Source organism: Pungitius pungitius, chromosome 4, assembly GCF_949316345.1.
Source record: "Pungitius pungitius chromosome 4, fPunPun2.1, whole genome shotgun sequence".
NCBI lineage: Eukaryota > Metazoa > Chordata > Actinopteri > Perciformes > Gasterosteidae > Pungitius > Pungitius pungitius.
Genome location: NC_084903.1, coordinates 8,676,887 through 8,696,966, shown reverse-complemented (window position 1 = coordinate 8,696,966; position 20,080 = coordinate 8,676,887). Strand labels below are relative to the sequence as shown.

The following is a 20,080-nucleotide window of genomic DNA, read 5'->3' as shown; positions in this document are numbered from 1 at the left end:
ATTTTTGAATTAGCAAAAAAAAAAAAATTATATAATATAAATACTTTGATTTGCTAATTCAAAAATAGCCTATACGATATAAGGTCAAAATCAAGAGACTAAATGCAACTTTACTGAGTCAAATAACGGATGGGATTTTTGACATTGTGTCAGATGATTTTGACTTTGCATATGACCATTTGGTCTCATTATGTTGACTCGTTTTGTTCATGGCTAATCGCAGGCAACGCTTTTATTTTGAAGGCGGGATGTCTCGCTTTCCGCCTTTGTTTTTTCCCTCGGTGCCCTCCTCTGCACTCTCACATTTAAACGCGGATATTCTTTCCTATTATCGACCCGTCCACTCGCATTTGTGTGTGTGTTTTTGTGCTGCGGCTCCGGAGCAGTGATGACTCATATTGTACAGTAGCACTTGGTGTTTGTATCTGTCGTATCAGCTGGTAGGAATGAATAATCACGATGACTGTCAGATAGAACTAGAGACTCAATAGTCTTATGTTCTCCACTGAAGGGACACGCTGACATCTTCATTAAGACAAACGATTAAAGGGCCTTTTATTTGTACAATTACACATGCGGTCATAATAAAATTTTACTAAAAGGCCGACAAACTCAGTAATCGTTGACCATACTTGTGGTCTATCTGTGATTTCCTTTAAATCCCTGATGTTCATTCAGTGTAGAAAATACCACAAATAATATCCAAGGTGCAAAGAAAAAATACTTCATCGCTATATCAGTCCTGTCCGTCCTATGGCTCACAATGTCCACTATCCTAGTTAAAAACTAAACTAAAGAGCTATCCGGTTTCCACTCATGCTGGTGGTTCTTGTCATATAGATATCTTACTTGTCTTACTTACTTATCAAGCCATTGTGATGTTGATAAAGAATCCATTCTCTGACCTTTGATGTGCTCATTTGTAGTCACTACGATCATGCCTGTAGTATTCTGTTCATTAAAGACACAACATCACATACCCAAAACGAGTGGACTAAATCGTTACCAAGTGAACAAAACTTCTAGCCACCCGTATAGAGCTTGTGTGGCTAAAGATGCTGTATGGTAAGACAGAGTTACTTACTACTTGTTACTACTTGTAACTCTTACTACTTTGGCCCATTGCCACGCTGTGGAGACATGCTGCTGCTGTCCTTTACACTAACGAAAAGGGAAGCCATTGATGAAGTGAAAAGGGGAAGAGTTCCTTTTTTCATTGAGTGTAGTATTTCCTGCGGTCAGACTCATGATACTGGAATTCTTAGGCCTAACCACAATTTAATAAAACACAAAGAAAGTTGTGCAATCAGCAGACAAAGGGGAACAAGGGAATGAATTCAACACTGTCAGAAGTTTGAAACAAACAACTCTGCCCAAAATTTAGCTTGTGTACCTAAAAAAATAAAATACAAAATTCAAAACTAATACTGATAACAATGCTGCTGTGCAGCTCCAACAGCTCCTGAAATTCTGAATGAAATATACAAAATAACATCATATTACTATTTTGAGTTACTTTAGACCCCTGGAGCAGATCAAGACTTTTTTCACCTTTTTTAATATGGTGAAATAAAAAATTAACCAATTTACTTTTTCCAACTGTAATTGATTGAATACTAACATTTGGTTATAAAAACAGGCATCAAGTGCTTAGTTACTCTTTTAAACACATTTCAAATGATGTTGCACCCCCCCTTAAACAATCTCAGTGATGTGGACAATTCAAATGTGGGTTTTTCAGTGTCAACACAAAACATTATGTTTACAACCCTTTGTGGAGAGCATGAAAACTGTTGAGTGCAACCGGGAACTTCCAAGAACATTCTCAGATTACAAAAAGGGAAACGTCTGCCGTCATCGTCTCGCCGCTGTCCTGAGGAGTGGCAGCTTCACGCTGTCAGGCGGCGTTCATCCCCAGGGGCAAAGTGGCGAGAGGCGAATGGATAATGGGAGAATAATAGAGACCATAAAAGCTCAGAGCTACTCTCCCGAGTGAGCCTCCAGGTGTGTGATCAGCACATTGCCATCCGACTCCGTGGCCTGTGAGCTGGTCTGTCTGTAGTAAGCGCTGCCGAACGTAGGGAGCCGGCGGAAGCTTGAAGCGTTCCTCTTGTACACAAACCACATCGCTCCGGCCACCAGGGCGAAGATCAGCACGGCTACCAGCACCGCGGCGGGGATGACGCCGTGATGGAGACCTGAAATGCACAGCGTGATAGCTCAGCGGGTTGATCCTTGGAATTATACAGATAACTGTGAATGTATCCTTTACCCAAGTTCCAGTGGCAGTACCCCACTTCGAAAATATTCCACTACAAACGTAACAAATTCGACATCCATTTTAGAAGAGGAGTACAAAGTTGCATAAAATGGACACATTCAATTTATTTTTCACAGGTTGAAATAAAAAATGCTTATTTCTCCTGAAAGTTGTTCACAAATTTGTTAAATTCCGTGTAAGTGAGCACTACCTCTTTGCCAAGAAAGTCCATCCACCTATATCCACCATACCATAATGCAAATTAGACAGCATGGCTGTGCCGCAGAGACAAAAACAAAAGCCTCTCTGAAATGTGCATTCATGCTTCATCACCAACACAATGACACAGATGTCGCAAAAATCCAATGGAACCAGAAAATACCAATCTGTAGGACAATTTGTCTGGAATCCATAGTGCACACTAGAGTGTCCAATACATTTGTTTTTATGTATTTCTTCAAGGTAAAACTGTACATTTTAGAGTGGCCTTTTATTGAGACCGGGCCTGTGTGGTACTCTTACTGTTTAGGTAAGAGTCAGGTGGATGGATCTCCTCTATAAAAGAAGAGCTCCTGCTAACACAGATTTCTATTCATTCGTGCAGTAGATATTACTATTTAAGTGCATGGATAAAACTTTTCATATCAACCCTTTTAAAAAGTCAGTAAAAACCCCAAAAGTGTTGCGTTTACATATTCCTCTGTTTAGCGTATAGTTTTACATTACTGTAGAGTTTTTACGTGCATCACATTGTATTAGAATGATCACTGTATCTGTCCAAAGTGTAAATTATTTAAGCAAGTGCACTTTACCATTCAGGGGTTCCACTTCCACCTCAGCAACAACATCTGCAAAAGAACACATGCAGCTGAGATCAATATCAATGTTTTCACACAACGCTCCGTGAGCCAAGACGAGAACCCACACAGACATTCATTTTTAAAAGCTCGTCACTATGAAATGGAGGTTGTTTAACAATGCTGGAGGAAACCATCTCAAAATAATCTGCATGAACACCTCAATTTTAACATTTCATGTAAGTGATTGTTTCCATCTTCTTTTAGTCCACCTTTGTTTTCTGAAAGTACAAACTTGGTTTTAACGATTGATGACTGTTGGGATTTTCCAAACCCGCAATATCAGATTTATTGTTCACTTGGTGGCAGCAGAATCAAGCTCAATACAGGGAACCCAAGTTGTCGCCAGAAGGCCACCGGCTTAACTCACCTGAGGTGGTTTTGCAGACGAAGCCGAGCCGCTGGGCGCACTGCGACAGGTGCCACGCGCCGTCATTCACCCTGGTGGTCACACAAGAATCTGTGGTGAGCAGCCTGGGGTCCGGGGCGGGGTCGGGCCAGTTGATGTAGTCCATCGGTGAACCGTCCACCCAGGCCATGGAATCGGCTAAAAGCACAGGCAACCAGTTAACGGAGCGGGACGGCAGGGCGTCGTGATCCTCTGATGAGTACCGGCGAGGAGGAGGTTCTTACTGTCGGTGTTGAAGTACATCCCCAACCACACAGAGTGGTGAAGGAACCCCAACGACCACAGCTGCTCCAGAACAAAGCGATTCTCTGTCTCACTCTCAATGGTCAGCACATCCGAGGTGTTGACTAGGAAGGGACAGCAGCACAGCACAAACTCACAAATGGTGCCCATTTAAAGCAGTTGTCTGCCATTTTAGCCTGTAGGGGGAGTATGAATTCCATCCTGCCGCTTACACTGACTTATTTAAATTTTCCAAAAACAACAAATGAATTACTTGGTAATGAATACCCAAGAATGCATCTCATGAGTTCCTACCTTTCTGCCTACAGTGTTCTCTTGACTCTTCGAATGTAAGTTTTTGCACCACCGGCTCAAAGTTGTAACAGCCGTGGCTGAATTTCACCCACGTGGAGGGACACGCCACCTCGCTTGAGATGAACGGTTTATTGCCTGCGAGAGATAAAGAGATAAGAGGAAGCAAGACAAAGGGCAGAAGGCGCTTTGGCACGTCATGCGTGACAGAAACTCAGCAGCTAAAGAAGGCGAAATGTCGAGCGGGGACTTCCGAATCCCAGTGAAGTAGCACTGACTTGGTGGGGGAACATGACACAGGGCTCCTGGAAGCAGAGTTTCACAGTCAGCTCTCCGCCAGCCTCCGGTCACGTCCATGTACACACACTCTCCACCCACAAAGTCGTCATCGGCCGCGTCCCAGTGTGTGTAGACTGTGTCACTGCCATCTGACCACTGATAATTGATGCCACTCTGTGGGGAAGTCAACAGAGTGTTAGTGGAGAAGTTGCACTTGTGGAGGCTCCATGCCAAGGACAGTCAATGCTTTTTTACTGCTAGAATTGCAGATTCTGGTTCTTAAATGCATTTAGTGAAGGACTATTTCATGGGTTTCTTTTAATCTAGAAGCGTTGCAAAATGCAAAAACTCAAATGGAGAAATGATTCCTAAAACTCATTTTACTAAACTATGACAGAAATAATTCAGTTAAGTGTTAGTATTGGACAGGAATGGTTATGGAAATAATGAGTGCAAAAAAGGTTAAAATAACAAAAAGATTCATGAGACAGAAATAAACAGAAACAACATCAGGGTGGATGAAAAAATAAAACTGAGGTGGAGAGAGAGTCGTCTCTGTCACTTCCTCTGTTCATTTCTCTCTGTGACTAAGACTTTCCATGTGGGCTCAGTGATGCTTGAATCCAAATGTTAGGGCTGTGCTGGGAAAGCTTATGCCTGCGGATGGACTACCTCCATATGGGCAAAAAGGTCAGGAGAAGGAACTTAAGGCCCTTGAGGCATATAAAAAAATAATAATTTAAAGAATGTTTGAGCACCTTTTGTTGTACTTTCTTTTCACAACTCCTGGCATCATACAATATTAAGATTTAGCGCCAAGCTATGTTGCTTCTATTATAAGCTTTGTGTTTATCAATAACCACAACAAAAATGTAGATGCTTTGCATTTTTTCTATTTTAAAACAGGCAATTAAGTCGGGTCAGGTGGTGCATCATATGAAAGCAACATAAAACATACAAATTTGGATAAAAACGAGGGGCAAATACTCTTAGTTGCTTTTCTTGCTGGTTCCCTTGACAAAGACCCAATGTGACTATTCCATCAGAATATAAGCTCAAGTCTATGATATTTACAATGTGAAATAAACACCCCTTCTATAACTGAGTGCATTGCCAGGGGTAAAACTAGTGTTGGGAATAGACAAACTGCACCAAGTATGCAAGTCTAGTCTGCGTGGTGACGTTGGTCACCTACATCCACCTTTTCTGAGAATAAAACATTCACAAATAGAATATTTACTGATTCATTTTATAATGTCAAAATAAACTTTAACTTTGTTTTTTGTAAGGATAAAAAAAGGTAGCCAGCCTAGTTGTTTCGCAGTGTGTCAAGTAGCCTTATATTTCCCATACAGACACGAGAATGCCGTATCCATCACTATTACCACTAAAAAAAGCGACTAAGCAAAAGAGAAGCAGACAAACACACACACACTACCATCCCTCCAACTCTAATACAGACAGACACAGCGCAGAGATATAGAGTACATGTTGCGAGAGGGGATACATACGTCTTGACTATACAGTCCAATCCAGTGGGAGACTGCCAATCTATTGACAAGGACAGTAAGGAAAGCCTGGTGGTATGCATCGGTAACGCTCGCTAGGTCAGAATCATTCTCTATGCACATATGCATCGCCTCGTACCAGCTCATGTTGCCAGACACAACCTTGTAGCTACGGCTCCTGTACTCAATATTGTCAGGGAGAGGGTGGTGATAGGAGTGAGTGGGGGGTTTGGATATATCTGTAAACAAAAGAAAGAGAAGAAAGAAGAAGAAACTCTTTGTTAACAGTTTCCATTCCTGATGCTAATGCCACATTTCCTGGCTCCAGCATAATTGTTACGGACCGATATAAAAATGGGATCAATGATCTTATTTCAATTTTTGCAAGAAAGCGAATGAGCGCATTAGTACAATAAAAGCTATCAATTATCATGGAACAATGTAGAGTTACATGAAGGAAGATCCGGGTGTGCTCATTTAAATGTGACCTGGCACCATCAACGCTGTTATTATGTGGTTATAGTTTCAACGTGGCATATTCCCCATACATGTGGTCAGTGTGACCTCATGGGTCAGGATAACTTGCCATTGAAATGAAGCGCACAGTGTTTTGATTCCCCGAGCTTCCATGTGCTTTGTTGACACAGCCGGTCTGCTGGTTAGCTAATTGCCGCCGCTCTGCAGTGTGCTCATGAGGCGGTGATAGCTGATAGCAGAGTACCAACAACATGCCGTCCTTGGGAAAACGTACTGGCCGTTCCACTGTCCCCTCCCGACAACGCACCGTTAACATCTGTTAGCTTCTAGCCGTCTGCTCCAGAGATATATAGGTCTTTAAATATATCCATGGTCTGCTCTGCCTTCGCCATGTTGAGAGCCATGTGCAGGCAACCATAGGTTGGCCCTGCATTCCCTACAGGGCTCCTTATGTACATTTGTATTTACTTGTATTGTTAACGTGTTTTATCAGCAACATTTTCAGTTTTGTTAACGTTTCTGTCATCTGCGGCCCAATAAAACAGTCTGCGGTGAAGGTTTCTTTGACTCGCAGATAGAATAGGTCATGAGATGATAAAATGAAAAAAAACACATAACTAATGTCAGACAGGAAGTGACAGAATGAAAAGATAAAGAAACTGAAGGAATCTTACCTTGAGGTTTCTGACAAACAAAGCCATAACCACTCTCGCTGCACTTCTCATCGTACCACTTCCCTGTCAGGTGGAAGTTGTGGTTGTTGGATAGAACTGTGCACAACGGCTCATCGGTCAATTCACTGACCAAATCATCATCCTGGGGTTCATAAAGCACACATTAATACACTCGAACCCTTTCACAAATACCAAACCTTTTCACATACTCTTACAGTGAAGTAGCTCTTTGGTCCAATTGGAGACCAGTTGGTGTAGCTGACGGATTTCCCATTGGTCCATCTCATGGTGTCCTCATCCCGCAGACCAATCCACACACCTACAGAGCTGCCCTGGAGCAGCATTGTGATGTAGGCTGCAGGAATGTTGGCAGAAGAATGGGACAATTAGGAAGATATATGATTAGGCTCTAAATCCCTGAATATATATGTATAGAACACACCACGTGGCCCTTCTGTCTTACCTACCATCAGACGAGCATGTGTGGGGGTGTTAACGTATGAAATGAACCCTTTGTGGGTATTTGCCTCTACCTTGTTCAATCTCGTCCTCTACGGCAACCAGCGAGCCTGCGAAGGAGGAGCAGATGGACTGGGCATCGTTCCAACTCTTTCCCTCCAGTGGGCCAGCAGGTATGTGAAGCAGGAGACACTGCAAAAACACACAAACGTCCCACACAAAACGGGAATATCGCATTGTGAAATGAAAATCATGACTCCCCCATGACCAACAGGACGCTTGTTTGTTAGAATTCAAAGTAAGAAACGGAAATTCAAGAATGAATGTTGTGTGGAGTGTTCTTTCACAAACAAAGGAGTGTCCCTTAATATGATGAACATATTTATTTTCATCATGTTTGTAGAAATTGTATTACTGTTTACACTGCACTGTACAAATTGTATTACTTTGGTAACATTTGTATTCCTTCTGCGTATTTTTATGTATAATGTTTTTTACTGTTGTGTTACTGTTGGTGCCGTTCGGTAGTGCTGGTTGGCTACCAAACTAAATTTAATTATATCGCCACAATGACAAAAAAAACTCTTTATCTCTTTAAGTTGGTTTCAATCTGCAACCTCAACACTGAATGCCACCAAACCCTACACATTGCACCGTCCTCTGTAAAGCGTATGTATGTATATTTAGTTCCATATTTTTAGAGAGAAAAGGACAGACATTGCTACAAGGCTTTTTATTCTGCTCAATATGCAGAACAATGAGTGCATCTATTCCGGGTCACTGAGTCTCATCTGGTGATAAACAGTAATGAATGTCTGGTTACGATCATGTTACCAGCTGTATAACATATTGTTTTGATTGAAAAATTGTTTGGACGTTGAGAAGATTTCACATCTTTTATCTTAAAATATTGCATTTTATTCTTCTTAAACCACCTAGTCGTCCATCTAAAATAAACTTATATTATAAGTCAGGATGATTTCAAAGAATCAGCTGGTTGTATTCTTTGTGCCTGTTGACTTAGCATCACCAGCGGGGGGGTTGTTCTTTACTCAAGGAACAGCGAAAGGAAACACAAACATCCTGCTTTTACCCCAGAGGCAGCTGGGAATTTGGAGAAGTGAACTGATTTGTTGAAGAAAAGGGGATATAATTACTGTGTGTTACTGCAGTATATTGCCATTCGTTGTCCGTTCAAACACCAGCCTCCACTTTTGATACTTCTTCCCAATACAATAACAAATGCTTTTGCCATTGTGTAGTATTTCTGATCTGTGTTTGTCTCAAATGTTGATTACATACATCTATGATAGTTGTCCCTGTAAGACCCAGATGAGCTCCCCCTTGATGTGTGTGTGTGTGTGTGTGTGTGTGTGTGTGTGTGTGTGTGCGTATATCCAAGTGAGTCTGAACCTTGTGTCCAAAGTAGAGCCATTGCTCCGGACATCCTCCGATGTAGTGCGGCTCCCTGGGAGACTCCACCACAGACACCGTCTTTCTCTTGCATATGTAGCTGTGGTGATCGCTGCATTTACTCGCTGACCACTTCCCTGCAACACACCAGCAGACCTCTACACATTCTAGTAGTTCCAATAAACGTGCATCAGTGAGCGTGTGTGTGTGTGATTGCACATGTGTTTACCTGATGGAGAGGACATGGTGACACACACCTTTTCTCCTCTGAGGCCATTAGCAACACTCTTCTCTGCCCAGTTCTGAAAGTCTATTTCCGTCTTGTCGCTCCAACTGCTAACAAACACACATATGCGTCTTATGAAAGGACTTCACTGATGTCTTGATTAACTTGCCACACAAGCCTCTTTGTGCTTTGTTCTCCCTGAAACTTAGCAGAGACTGTGTTGTATGTTGGTAAAACAGTCCATTTTTGTTATACTCTTTTCATTCGGTAACACATGCGTGCTACAAAATATGGCACACTTTGTAATTTTTCACTGATCGTAACTGCAAACTGTGCGTGAGCGGCCCCTGGGTTGTCACCACGTGGACATTTCTTTACTCAAGCAAAGTTTCAACTGCTCTAATAGAATCAGTGGCAGCAACAGGAAATTATGAACAAACTCCAAAACACACACACACACACACACACACACCTGGCATCGTATTCAGTCCGCCCCATGGACAGGCCAATCCACCAGTCTGTCGGGCCCTCGGACAGCTGAGGAGACACAGTGAAAGGAACAGTGATGAATGAGCTAACTTCACTTTTGCCTGTCTGCTCCTTCGCCACCCAGTCCTCGCTGGGCCAGATTCTCGGCTTTGTCAGAGCCTCTTGGACATGAGCTTCTATTTAGCCGGCCTCCTTGACCCGTGGTTGGTCTTTTTCACCCCTTGTTTTGTTCCCTTCATCCCCTCACAACCCGTGACACCAAAAGAGACTTCTACGGTGTAGAAAGGAACAGCCTTTCTCTCGCTCCCTGTGTGTGGGGGCACTCAATCATGAAAGCACGAGGGGCGTTTAAACTTGGCGTATGTGCGTATGCAAACACTTGAGTTTGTGTGAGAGTGTGTCAATTGTGTGCAGCGTTGTTTATTCATTTGTTTGTTTTTCACTTTGAGTGTTTGAGCTGTTGGGCCATTCAAGATAGAGGAGATCAGGGATTTGGTACATTGCTTTGGCTGTATACTACTGCTGCTCACTGAAAAGAAACTAAAGGCCACTGGCTTTACTTTTGTCCTAGCATTTAGATGGTGAAACTTTGTGTGAAGTGAATAAGTAAACGGCTTAGTGAAATGGGGAGAGGTAGGAATGATTTAATAACAAAAAACTGCTGTGCCTGCACAGAGATAATACTGTTCATTTGGAACAAAGTCAAAATTGTTATATTTCCCTTGTTATTATTTTCTTGCATAAAGTAATTATTAGAATGACAATAAAAATTGTGTAGATGTTTGAAAAGGACACATGGATCTGAAAAAGATTGTGCTGAATGCCAAAGGGCGTGCCGTTCTAGATAATTCACTCTCATGTTTGGAATGAAATGCGGACGGAGAAATGAACGCTGTTGCGACAGTGCCGTATGATTCCACTTGATTATAGTGATTATTAAAAAGATGCAAACTCACAAAGACATCACAACCAATGGACGTTGACATTTTGTTAATAAAGGTTTATGAGCGGAGGCGACAACAAACCCGCTGCATGCGCTCCCTGACAAAGTGCAGCTCCTCTCTGGAGTGAATGGACAGCAGGTAAGCCCCCATCATCTGACAGGCCAGCGAGACGGCGTCCCAGTCAAAGGGCTGCTTCGCCAGCAGGTACTCGGCTCCGCGGTAAAAAACCCAGGGCTCGCTCTCTGTAGGACATCCCAACGGACATTTATATATATACAGTATATATATATATATAAATATCTTGCTTTCCATTATTTAGCTGCATAGTCCAAAATAATTTCACAGTGTCTATAAATCATGTCTTTCAATGTCTAAAGAAGTTGGTGAAAATACTTACGCTCCGTGTACCAGTAGGGTTTTTTCAGTTGGTCACCTGCAAACGAAACAGCCGGATGAGTAATGCAGCACTGGTGTGACAATGAGATGAGAAGTACGTATGTGTAGAGGGTGGTGAGATAAGGGCCGTCACCTCTGGACAGCTTGCAGATCCACTCGTGTTGTGTGTCACAGGGCCGCGGCATCATGGCGTTGGTCAGGTCGCTGTACACAGCACAGTCCCTCCGGTCATCCTCCTCGTTCTTATCCTCTACGAAGGACGTCACCACCTGCGCCAACGCACGAGGCAAGACCCTATTGGTTACAGCCGCTCAATGGCCTTTGGACACTTTGAGAACCTCCATGTACTTACGGGAGAACCATCAGACCACTCCCAGGCTCCGGGGTTTTCAGGATCTCTTTTATTTAAACCCACCCAGAACCAGCGGCCCTCTGTTCTGAAAAAGAGAAAAGAAAAACCCAATGCAACACAGGTGTTTTTTGTTTACATTTCAACATTTGAGATGTTACATGTGTGCTTCACGAGCCCAGTTTAGAAGCAGTATTTAAAGTTGTGTTAGTAAATCAAATGTTTATAATATGTTGTATTGTTAAATTCAGTTGTAGACTTGAACCACAAATTAGGCCATAATACCTTGTCTGTTTATGTGTTTTTACCACATCATTGTGTTCGGGATCATGCCTTGAAACTCACTGTAGATGGGTAACGTTATGTAAATCTGTACCCCTGTACTTGTGTATTATAAAATTGTGTAGATTTTCTTCACATTTGGCTGGAAATTATAGCAGAGGCACAGGTGTTCCCCAGGGTTTCATTCTCGGACCTGAGGACTTCTTATTTTCTTGTGTCCATCGAAGTCATATCTTATGTAATTGTTTTATTCGAGCCTTGATTATAAATATCATATCATAACCCTAAGCTTGTTGAAGGGGTTTATTATATAAAATACATTCAATATTTTTTAATCTATAAATCCAATGAAAAATGTACGAAAAGAGAAAATCTCTAATGTTTGAAACATTTATAGTCAAACAACCCAAACCTTACTTACTTATTTGATTCCACAAAATAATCTAATCATGCAGCATTTTGATATTCTTCTTTAATTGTGCCACGACTCATTAAGTTTCACTGGAGGCATTCAAAACAAATCCCAAACCCAATTGATGAACAAAAGCCAATGCATAAATCCTTTACCCGCTGCTCCATGCACATCACATTAACCTGATGCATTATCAGTTCCCATAACAACCCTGCACTGACGAGGCCCAGAGGGCTGTACCAACCCTTCAAACATGGTACTGAGGAGCTGCTTAACAAACACCTGCTCCTCATAGTGGTGGAAGCTGGCCAGCTGAGCCCCGAGGGCCTGGCAGAAGAAGTCTGCTTCCACCCAGGACCGCTTCATCAGGACTTTCTCATTGTGGAACACCTAGAAGAGCACCACAGTTATTTGTGTCTTATTCTGGCTTTCTTTTCCAATCATTTCGAAATATTATTGTCTGAAATAATAATAATAATGTATATATTCAGTATAAATGATTATGTATACATGGGACTGACAATGAACAGAAAAACGATTACCCTGCAGTAAATTCATTTTGGGTGAAGCTCATAGTGTTAATTTCCTTTAAAAAGATTTATTTTGAGATACATATTTGCAAACATAAGATAAGGGGGGGGGGGGCATCGAGAAAACAAGGGGATGATCCCACCTTAAAACAGTAGAGCATCCCAGAATGTGATTCCCACCCTGGAGGACAGGGGGCGGAGCTATCAATGTGGTGCTCTGGTGACTGGACATGGTTGTAGCTGCTGACGCTCTGCTTACACACTGACAAGGCCCTGTGCGACTTGCAGTCTTTCACTTCCCAGCGACCCAACGCACTGCGGCCGGACATGGCAACACAGCCACCTGAGCTGACTAAGCAGAGGAAAAGATTGAGCCGCTATTAGCTGACATCGGAGCAAAGCGCAATATACTTGTTATATAAGGATTTTCCATTTCACCTGGCTGGTGTTTGTTCCAGTTTGTGAAGGTAAGGGACTGTGAGGAGCTATTGGGAAGGAGCCAGATGTACTCTCCCCTCTTCTCCACGTCCATGAGGCCGATCCAGTAATACCTGCTGCTGTTGGTGCAGCTCTCACTCAGCAAACTGTTGACGAACGCCTGCTCAAACCTGCCCGCATGAGGAAGACCAGAGGTTGAAGAGCGAGGCTCCACTGTTGCCACAGATAAAACACAGACAACCATTAGCTGCCTAAAGCACCTGTTTTCCACTGTAAGGAGAGGAGCAGTGCAGTAATATCCCTTCCGAGCATCTTCATAACTCTGTTCATGGCTAGTCACAGTGTAGCAGGAGTGGCCATGTCGCTTCCAGCCCTGCAACAACAACACAACAAAAGTCAACTCATTACACAGCATGTCATCATGTTCTACTTCAAGCTGCAGCTTATTTTTACATTGCACAAGAAAAAAACATCATCAAATACTAACTTTGCAGAGGACCAGAAATAAGTAATGAGCATAAAAAGAAGAAATGCAAAAGAATGTTGAATGTTGCGGTCTGATTAAAATGCGTCGATTTTGATTGCACTCTAAAATGGTAATTTACTTTAAGTTAGCATTGAATTTAGTCAGCACTTCAACTTAAGTCTTTGAAAGCGGCACATTCCTAATCTGGAGTAAATGTTCTGTGCATATAGATGTGCATCTATATGCACATATATATGTGTCTGTGGGTGTATACTCGTCTGTGCGTTAGTCGTGTGGTGGGGGTGTTTTGACAAGTGGTGTCAATTAGCCTCCCCTCCGTAACCCCATCCCCCCCCCATCCTCAAAATTACCCAAACCTTTCTTTAAAACTAAAAAGTGTCTGAAGGATTTTTAACAATAAAATGTCAGTAAACATTTACAGCACAGACAATGAAGAGACTTAAGTAGAACGTGTTGTTTTGTTGCAGAGGCTGCTCCAACGTTTCCACTGATATTGTGCCTTCAAGGCCATTTTAGGCATTGTGTTGCAGGGCATGAAGTAGCTCGATGACTCAGGAGTCTGATATTCTTGTAAACAGAGTCAAGGAGCAACATGAATGCCAGACAATACGTCAGCAGTGGAGTGAATCAGCTCATTGTGCTTTCTGAAGGGTCAACTAGCGGAGAAGTTGAACTGCAGCAGGCGTGCAGCTCGGCCTGGTGGATGTCCTGATCTGTGTGGGGCTATTGTAATCCTAATCTGCTTGACAAAGTCAAAAATAAGTCACTTTAGACTTTCCTTTTCCTTCAGCAGAATGAAGTCAAACCGATAAAATGAAGATTTAGAGAGGCAACAAATCAATTTTTGTTATGGACTGGACTAAGGCAGTGCTTTTTGTTATTTAAGAAATAAACTGACATCCGGATGTAGAACAGCCTTAAACTACAATGGCTTCCTTCTTATCACAGGTAAATAAAAAACAGGAATGTTACGTAATCAAAAGGATGTGTTGTTTCCATGTTGCGCACCAGGTGTTGAGCACAAGCTCACCTCGATGAACGCATTGTATGTGTGCTCCTGTTCGTACCTCAGGACATTCCTCATCCACGGCTGCGGGCTGATGAGCCTGTTTCTGGCTCTCTCTCCTACACACAGCGGGCAGTCGCTCATCACACGGCGCAAAAAGCCAGTTACCTTCCTGTGGAAGAGGTCAAAGCCATAGTTTACACAAGACGGAACCCAAAACTTGTATACAAATACAAGCTGACTAGAGTAGATGAGTCATTCATTAATCTGCATTTATTTTGCTCATTGACTGATACATTTTCACCTGAGTCACATGAGAAATAGGTTTGCTTTGGCTTGTCGTCATTATAGTGAATTGAATATTTCTTAGTGTTGAACGCAAAAAAATAATTCTTCTTTGAAAGAACCACCTCCCACCTTCTTGTCAGCTTTAACACAGTGTGTTGCATCCGTCAGGTTGTGAGGAGGGTGATACTGGTGCCAGAAAGTGAGAGTTACTGGTGATCCATCCAACCACTCTACGGTCGGTGACAACGGCTGCTTCCAGAGACCGATCCACACCTCCCGACTCTCTCCAGACACTACAAAAACAAGAAGGCACAGACAGAAAAACATCACTTTGCATCCTCCCGTTTGTATCCCCAAAGTGTTAACATCAAAACGGTCCTATATCTGTGTTGCACGACACTTCTTACAGTTAGTCAGCAGCTTGAGCAGCATCTCCACCTCGGACAGAGAGTGGACGCTGGTGAGGTTTGCCCCCTGAGAGCGACAGGCAAAGGCAGCCTCCCCCCAGGTTCCCGCCGCCGTCTCTGACAGCAGCCGATAGCAGACACCATTATGTGGCCACCAGCCGTCAGCACACTCTGTGTGGACATACTGCCAGCTCTCTGTGGGAGGACGAGGAATTGGTAGAGGAGGAATCCCACCAGGACAGACAAGAAAAAATGAAACAGATTCAAAGAGGACACTGTTTTTGTCTAGTCGCCAACAGTGCAACAGAGAGAGGTCAAAAGTTGACTCCCCGGGGGGCAGTGCAGCTGTTGAGGCCAAAAGCTACAAGAGCTAACAAAGCCTGTTGCACGTTTTACATTTGGCCTCACAAGTCATCACTGCTTGAAGACATATAGACAAGACGTCAGCATGTCAGGCGAGTTGGCATATGCTCTCACCTAGTGGCTCTGCTCTCCGGGTGTCATTAGGCGTCTTCTTACAAATGTAGGGCCGAGCCGACTCACAGGACATACTCTGCCATATCCCCTCGTAGTTGTACACTCCACACTGTCTGTTGTCCTGCAGGGGGCTCGCAGGCAGAGCTGATGGGAACAAAGTGATGGGAGTCAAAGATGAGGGTGTTTTTTCCCCTCATCTTTACTTCCTCTTTGTCATTGATGATGTTAAAATGCTGCACGTCCAAAGGCAACCAACCCTTACATTGGCTGTGACAAAAAACAGAAATATGAAACTGTTGAACAACCTTTTAATAGTGTATACTTATACTTTATAAGTGTGTAAACCTCCTTTCAATGTTAAAACAACATCGGACAACCTTTGTTGCTTCACAAATACAAGCAATTAATCGCATAATGATTGAGATATATTTTGCATTACGCTATAAAGGGTGTACTGAAGTGCCAGCAGGGTACCATGCATTATAGCTACTATATGTGCAATCACAATGCTATGTATCACTGACTGCTAATAAGGATCTTCTGTTAAACACATTCAGAGCTAAAGGACTGAGGAATCTTAAAGGAGACATTTCTTATGGATTTAATAGTTAATCAGTTGCTCTTCGTTCTACAGCGTCACACGTCACAGAAGGAGCTGATGCGGTATCTCTGGTACGTTCATTCATGTCATGCACGCGTTTTACAATCCGTTTCGTTCAACTCCAGAGCAACCACTTTGTATGCAAACTGTGGAGTGCACCCAATTGTATGATCTCCACACAAAATAATGTTTTTTTCTCTATTCATTCATTAAAATCGCATTTTACAGACACCGTCTTCCTAGGGACTAATAATAATAATCAGTACCTGTGAGCAGGGCGACCAGTGAGAGAGGTGCTCCATCAGACCACTGCCACCCCCGTCCATCCTTCAGGTGGTTCAGCCCGATCCACACCATCGCACCAACACTTGAAAGACGATCTACCACAAGATGTTGTCCGAATTTTTAACAAAAGGTATCTGATGTCCATACAAACAAATAGCCGGTTAACCATGGGCTGGTCTCCACTGTGGGATGTCAAAGTAACCAACACAGCAGACAGAAGAGTTATGGAAGGATCTGTATTTTGTGTAGTTCCAGCGTAGCGGCTGTGGATGTAATTGAGTACTCGATGCATGTTTCATTCAACGACCTTTTGGTCCGTGCAGGTGTTTGCTACCAGATACCTACCTTTGATATACCTCTGCTCAGCCAGGCTGGTGACGCTGAGCAGATTCCCCCCTTGCGCCTGGCAGCTTAACAGCGCCTGACCCCAGGTCAAAATGGTGTTTAGGTTGAACTGGTAACACGCACGCAGCTCCTGGTTGGACTCCCAGAAATGGTCGCAACTGGAATCTACAAATAAAGTCACAAATTAAAAAAGACAGCAGGAGGCTGAAAAGGACACGAGAAACAGGTGTGGCATCATGAGTCAATGTGAGCAAAGAGCAAGAATGGCCTGATCGAATGATAGAATTGAAAAGACTCTGTGCAGATCAGTCAGGTCCTAATCTCACAGAACCATTTAATGACTTTGAGCATTGAGTTGTCGAAAGCGCTTAAAACAGCACCTACTTATAGAAATTTGTAGTTTGGCTTCCTTTGAGAAAAAGTACTTTGATTCTTGATGTTCTGGGGTAAATGTAATGAAAAAAACATATATAATGTATCCACCCAAGTTCATTTCTTACTGTGTGGCACTGTTCTTTACCTTGTACCGGACAGAAGCCCCATCTCTCGGCCTCGTCGTAGCGCGTGGTGGTGGCACACCACGGGAGGTGGTCCTCGCGCCCCTCAGTCGTGCACTCAGAGTACCATTTGTTGTTGTATTTAAAGGGCAAAGAGCAGGGCATGCCTTGTGCATTTCCCAACAACGTGTGTATATCTGCAAATACAACAAGCCTGGTGTGATTTCTGTGCAACGGATGTCTCTTGCAGCCAGGTCGCTAAGACGTCTTCTGTGTCAAATGTCATCAATCAGAAGATGACATGAAGACATGCACGGTCATTTGGGCGCTTACCTTCATAAGGATAAGAGCACGGCCCCTCTCTGGGTGTGTTGTACCTCTTCCACTCGTGGTAGGAGTTTTTCTTCACCACCACCAAACGTCCGGCCACGGACACCTTCCACTGGGACGCCCCGTACAGTCCGTTTCCGCTGCAGCGCCACCACAGAACAGGGAGGGCCGTGTCGCACTCGAACGTGCCGAGAGGCTGCGTAGTGTCAGAGATGTTGAGGCCCAGGCACGTACTGGTGCCCACATTGAAGAGGCGATGTCGGGAGACCCACTTCCACAGCATGCGGCGCGTGGGCCGCTCACAGTCCTCCAGTACCAGGTTAGAGCGGTCCACGGTGATGCAGCGCCTCAGCGGCTCGCTCTCCAGGATGAACATACCTTTCCCTGAGGGGAGAGGGAATGAGCGACGAGGAGGGTGGTGAGAAAGTGAGGAATGGATGTGAATGTGTGTTACACAAGAGAGAGGAGGATAAAGAATAGGTTAGTATGCTGTATGATGGCGTTAACTGCGCTTACAGAAAGTCAGAAGTGAGAATACTCTGACTCATTTATTTTCTCCACTTAAAAGGAGCTTGATTTGGGCTAAATGGAGGCCTGAGGTAACCTATGATCAGAGGATAGAAGTCCCTGTGTAACTGAATACTCTAACACAACACCAGGATGTAGACTGAATGTCAACACATGGTAGTAATGAAAGCAGCTCCCCCCCCCCCCCAAGACCAGTATGATGATAGTAGTAAGATACAGTTTGAAAACCAAGACTTCAAGTATCAATCACTGAAATCTTTGATCATTATTTTAATGAATCGTCTAAATGTTGTGTGTTAAAATATTAGACGCTCGTTGTTCAAATAGCATGTTATGCGCAACAATCAGTTCAAAAGTAGTAGATTTAAGACTGTAACAAGGTTCCAGATGTTGATCCATTAATGACAGATGAGTGTCCTCGACTCTAATTTGACATGCAACAAATCCTCAAATATGAGGAGCTAGAATCAGTGTTTAATGTTATTCCTTCATAAAATTAAAATAAATAAAATATTCCACCGACCATCAAGTCCACAAATCATTGCAACCGTATTACAAAAAAGAAGAAACGTGGTAAACCATCTGTATGTTTTCCTTTTCACATTTTACTTGGGGAGAACAGTCATCTTTGGGACAAAACACGGACACGTTTCGCTTCTACTTTATTTTTAACCACTGTTTACTGTTGTAATGGGAGCCAGGCGGCAGCAGTGGGGCTTCAAACTCTGGTCCAAAGGCAAACTTCGGTACCGGGCTGCAGTTACACAAATGTCTACTATTGACACGCGCACAGGACACGAATATCTACCGTGCGAGGGGGAAGGGGGGGGGGTCGTTAACGTCTAAAATGAAAAAGAGCACCGAGCAGCAGCTGCAGCCAGATGCGTCGACTCACCGTAGAACTCCGCGAGCTCTTTCTTCTCCAGGACCTCATCGTCCTCCTCGCCCACGCACACGCAGCTTCTCGCCAGCAACGCCGCCGCACAGACGGTCGCCACGAGAGCCACGGAGTCGACGAAACGGAACAACTGGACGAACATTTCGACGGCGGGATGCGGTGCCGAGGCGACAATGTCCGCACATTCCCAGGTTCCTCGGTCCGAGAGAGGCGAGTTTTTCTGGGTTCACTGGCTTTTTTTTCTTTTTCTTTTTTTTCTTCCTCTTCTGCTCAGAGAAACTTTGTTGCGAGTGAAGTTTTTCAGCGGGGGGACCAGCGACGTCACGTCTGACGGAGGGCCGCGAGCCGCATTCCTGCTGCTCTTATGCTCACGCGCACGCGGACCTACATCTTTATTTCATCCATCGACCGTCCGTAGGGAGACGGCCAGATTAGACGGACGCGCATTCTAAATGCATTTGACAAATCTTGGTTGCCGGGCAGATTTGTATTCACGTGAATGATTGGTTGAAACGAGAGAGAAAAAAACGTTACCAGCTGCAGCAAAACGGGATAAAAACATTCACGCGTCTGTAGTTATAATATATATACCCATAATAATATAATAATATATTGCAATATACCCATTATTATGAAGTGGGACATTCTCTGTAAATGGTAGTTCAGCTACTTTACGTTTATTTTGATGATAACATTATGCGCTTTTACTGAAGGGACTTTTAAATTATGAACTCCTTGATATTGTACACTATTATTAATGACTTATTTAGAAGTACATGACATACAACAATAGCTCAACCTTGACCAACTAGTCAAACAAGACATGGGTATTAAAAAACAGTAAGAATTTTATAAACAGTTCATATGTTGCTCACCATACATCTCAAGTACCAATGAAAGGTTTGTACTTCATTACAATACTTGATACAGCAAAGCAAATCATGAGTCCCTCACCCTCACAGTCCCAGTCTGTGATGATCCTTCTTTTCACAGGT

General features: G+C 43.4%; 1 protein-coding gene across 2 annotated transcripts; it reads right to left on the bottom strand.

Annotated features, from left to right (window-relative positions):
* Nucleotides 1–18: 18 nt before the first annotated feature.
* pla2r1 (phospholipase A2 receptor 1) lies at nucleotides 19–19,682 on the bottom strand. Of its 2 annotated transcripts, none has more exons than XM_062561714.1 (30): nucleotides 19,083–19,682; nucleotides 17,663–18,043; nucleotides 17,353–17,526; nucleotides 16,833–16,997; nucleotides 16,469–16,582; nucleotides 15,602–15,745; nucleotides 15,125–15,319; nucleotides 14,847–15,010; nucleotides 14,491–14,601; nucleotides 13,197–13,309; nucleotides 12,937–13,106; nucleotides 12,642–12,850; nucleotides 12,213–12,358; nucleotides 11,278–11,362; nucleotides 11,059–11,194; nucleotides 10,927–10,962; nucleotides 10,611–10,771; nucleotides 9,569–9,633; nucleotides 9,100–9,206; nucleotides 8,871–9,007; nucleotides 7,532–7,649; nucleotides 7,214–7,353; nucleotides 6,999–7,140; nucleotides 5,851–6,086; nucleotides 4,339–4,513; nucleotides 4,064–4,198; nucleotides 3,751–3,873; nucleotides 3,488–3,664; nucleotides 3,073–3,108; nucleotides 19–2,198 (listed from the first exon to the last, which is right to left on the bottom strand). In XM_062561714.1, exons 1-30 carry the CDS (start codon nucleotides 19,225–19,227, stop codon nucleotides 1,981–1,983), a joined length of 4,458 nt encoding a protein of 1,485 aa, XP_062417698.1. In that variant the 5' UTR covers nucleotides 19,228–19,682; the 3' UTR covers nucleotides 19–1,980. The 2 variants fall into 2 exon arrangements, with proteins under 2 accessions (XP_062417698.1, XP_037345542.2); XM_037489645.2 differs by having other exon boundaries at nucleotides 21–2,198; nucleotides 9,100–9,203.
* Nucleotides 19,683–20,080: the final 398 nt, after the last annotated feature.

Coding starts and splice junctions, on each gene's coding strand:
- pla2r1 (XM_062561714.1), bottom strand. CDS start 19,227: ATGTTCGTCCAGTTGTTCCGTTTCGTCGACTCCGTGGCTCTCGTGGCG. Junction 6,087..6,998: donor TGTTTGTCAGAAACCTCAAG/GTAAGATTCCTT, acceptor TTTTGTTTACAG/ATATATCCAAACCCCCCACT. Junction 3,874..4,063: donor AGAACACTGTAGGCAGAAAG/GTAGGAACTCAT, acceptor GTCCCTTCCTAG/TCAACACCTCGGATGTGCTG.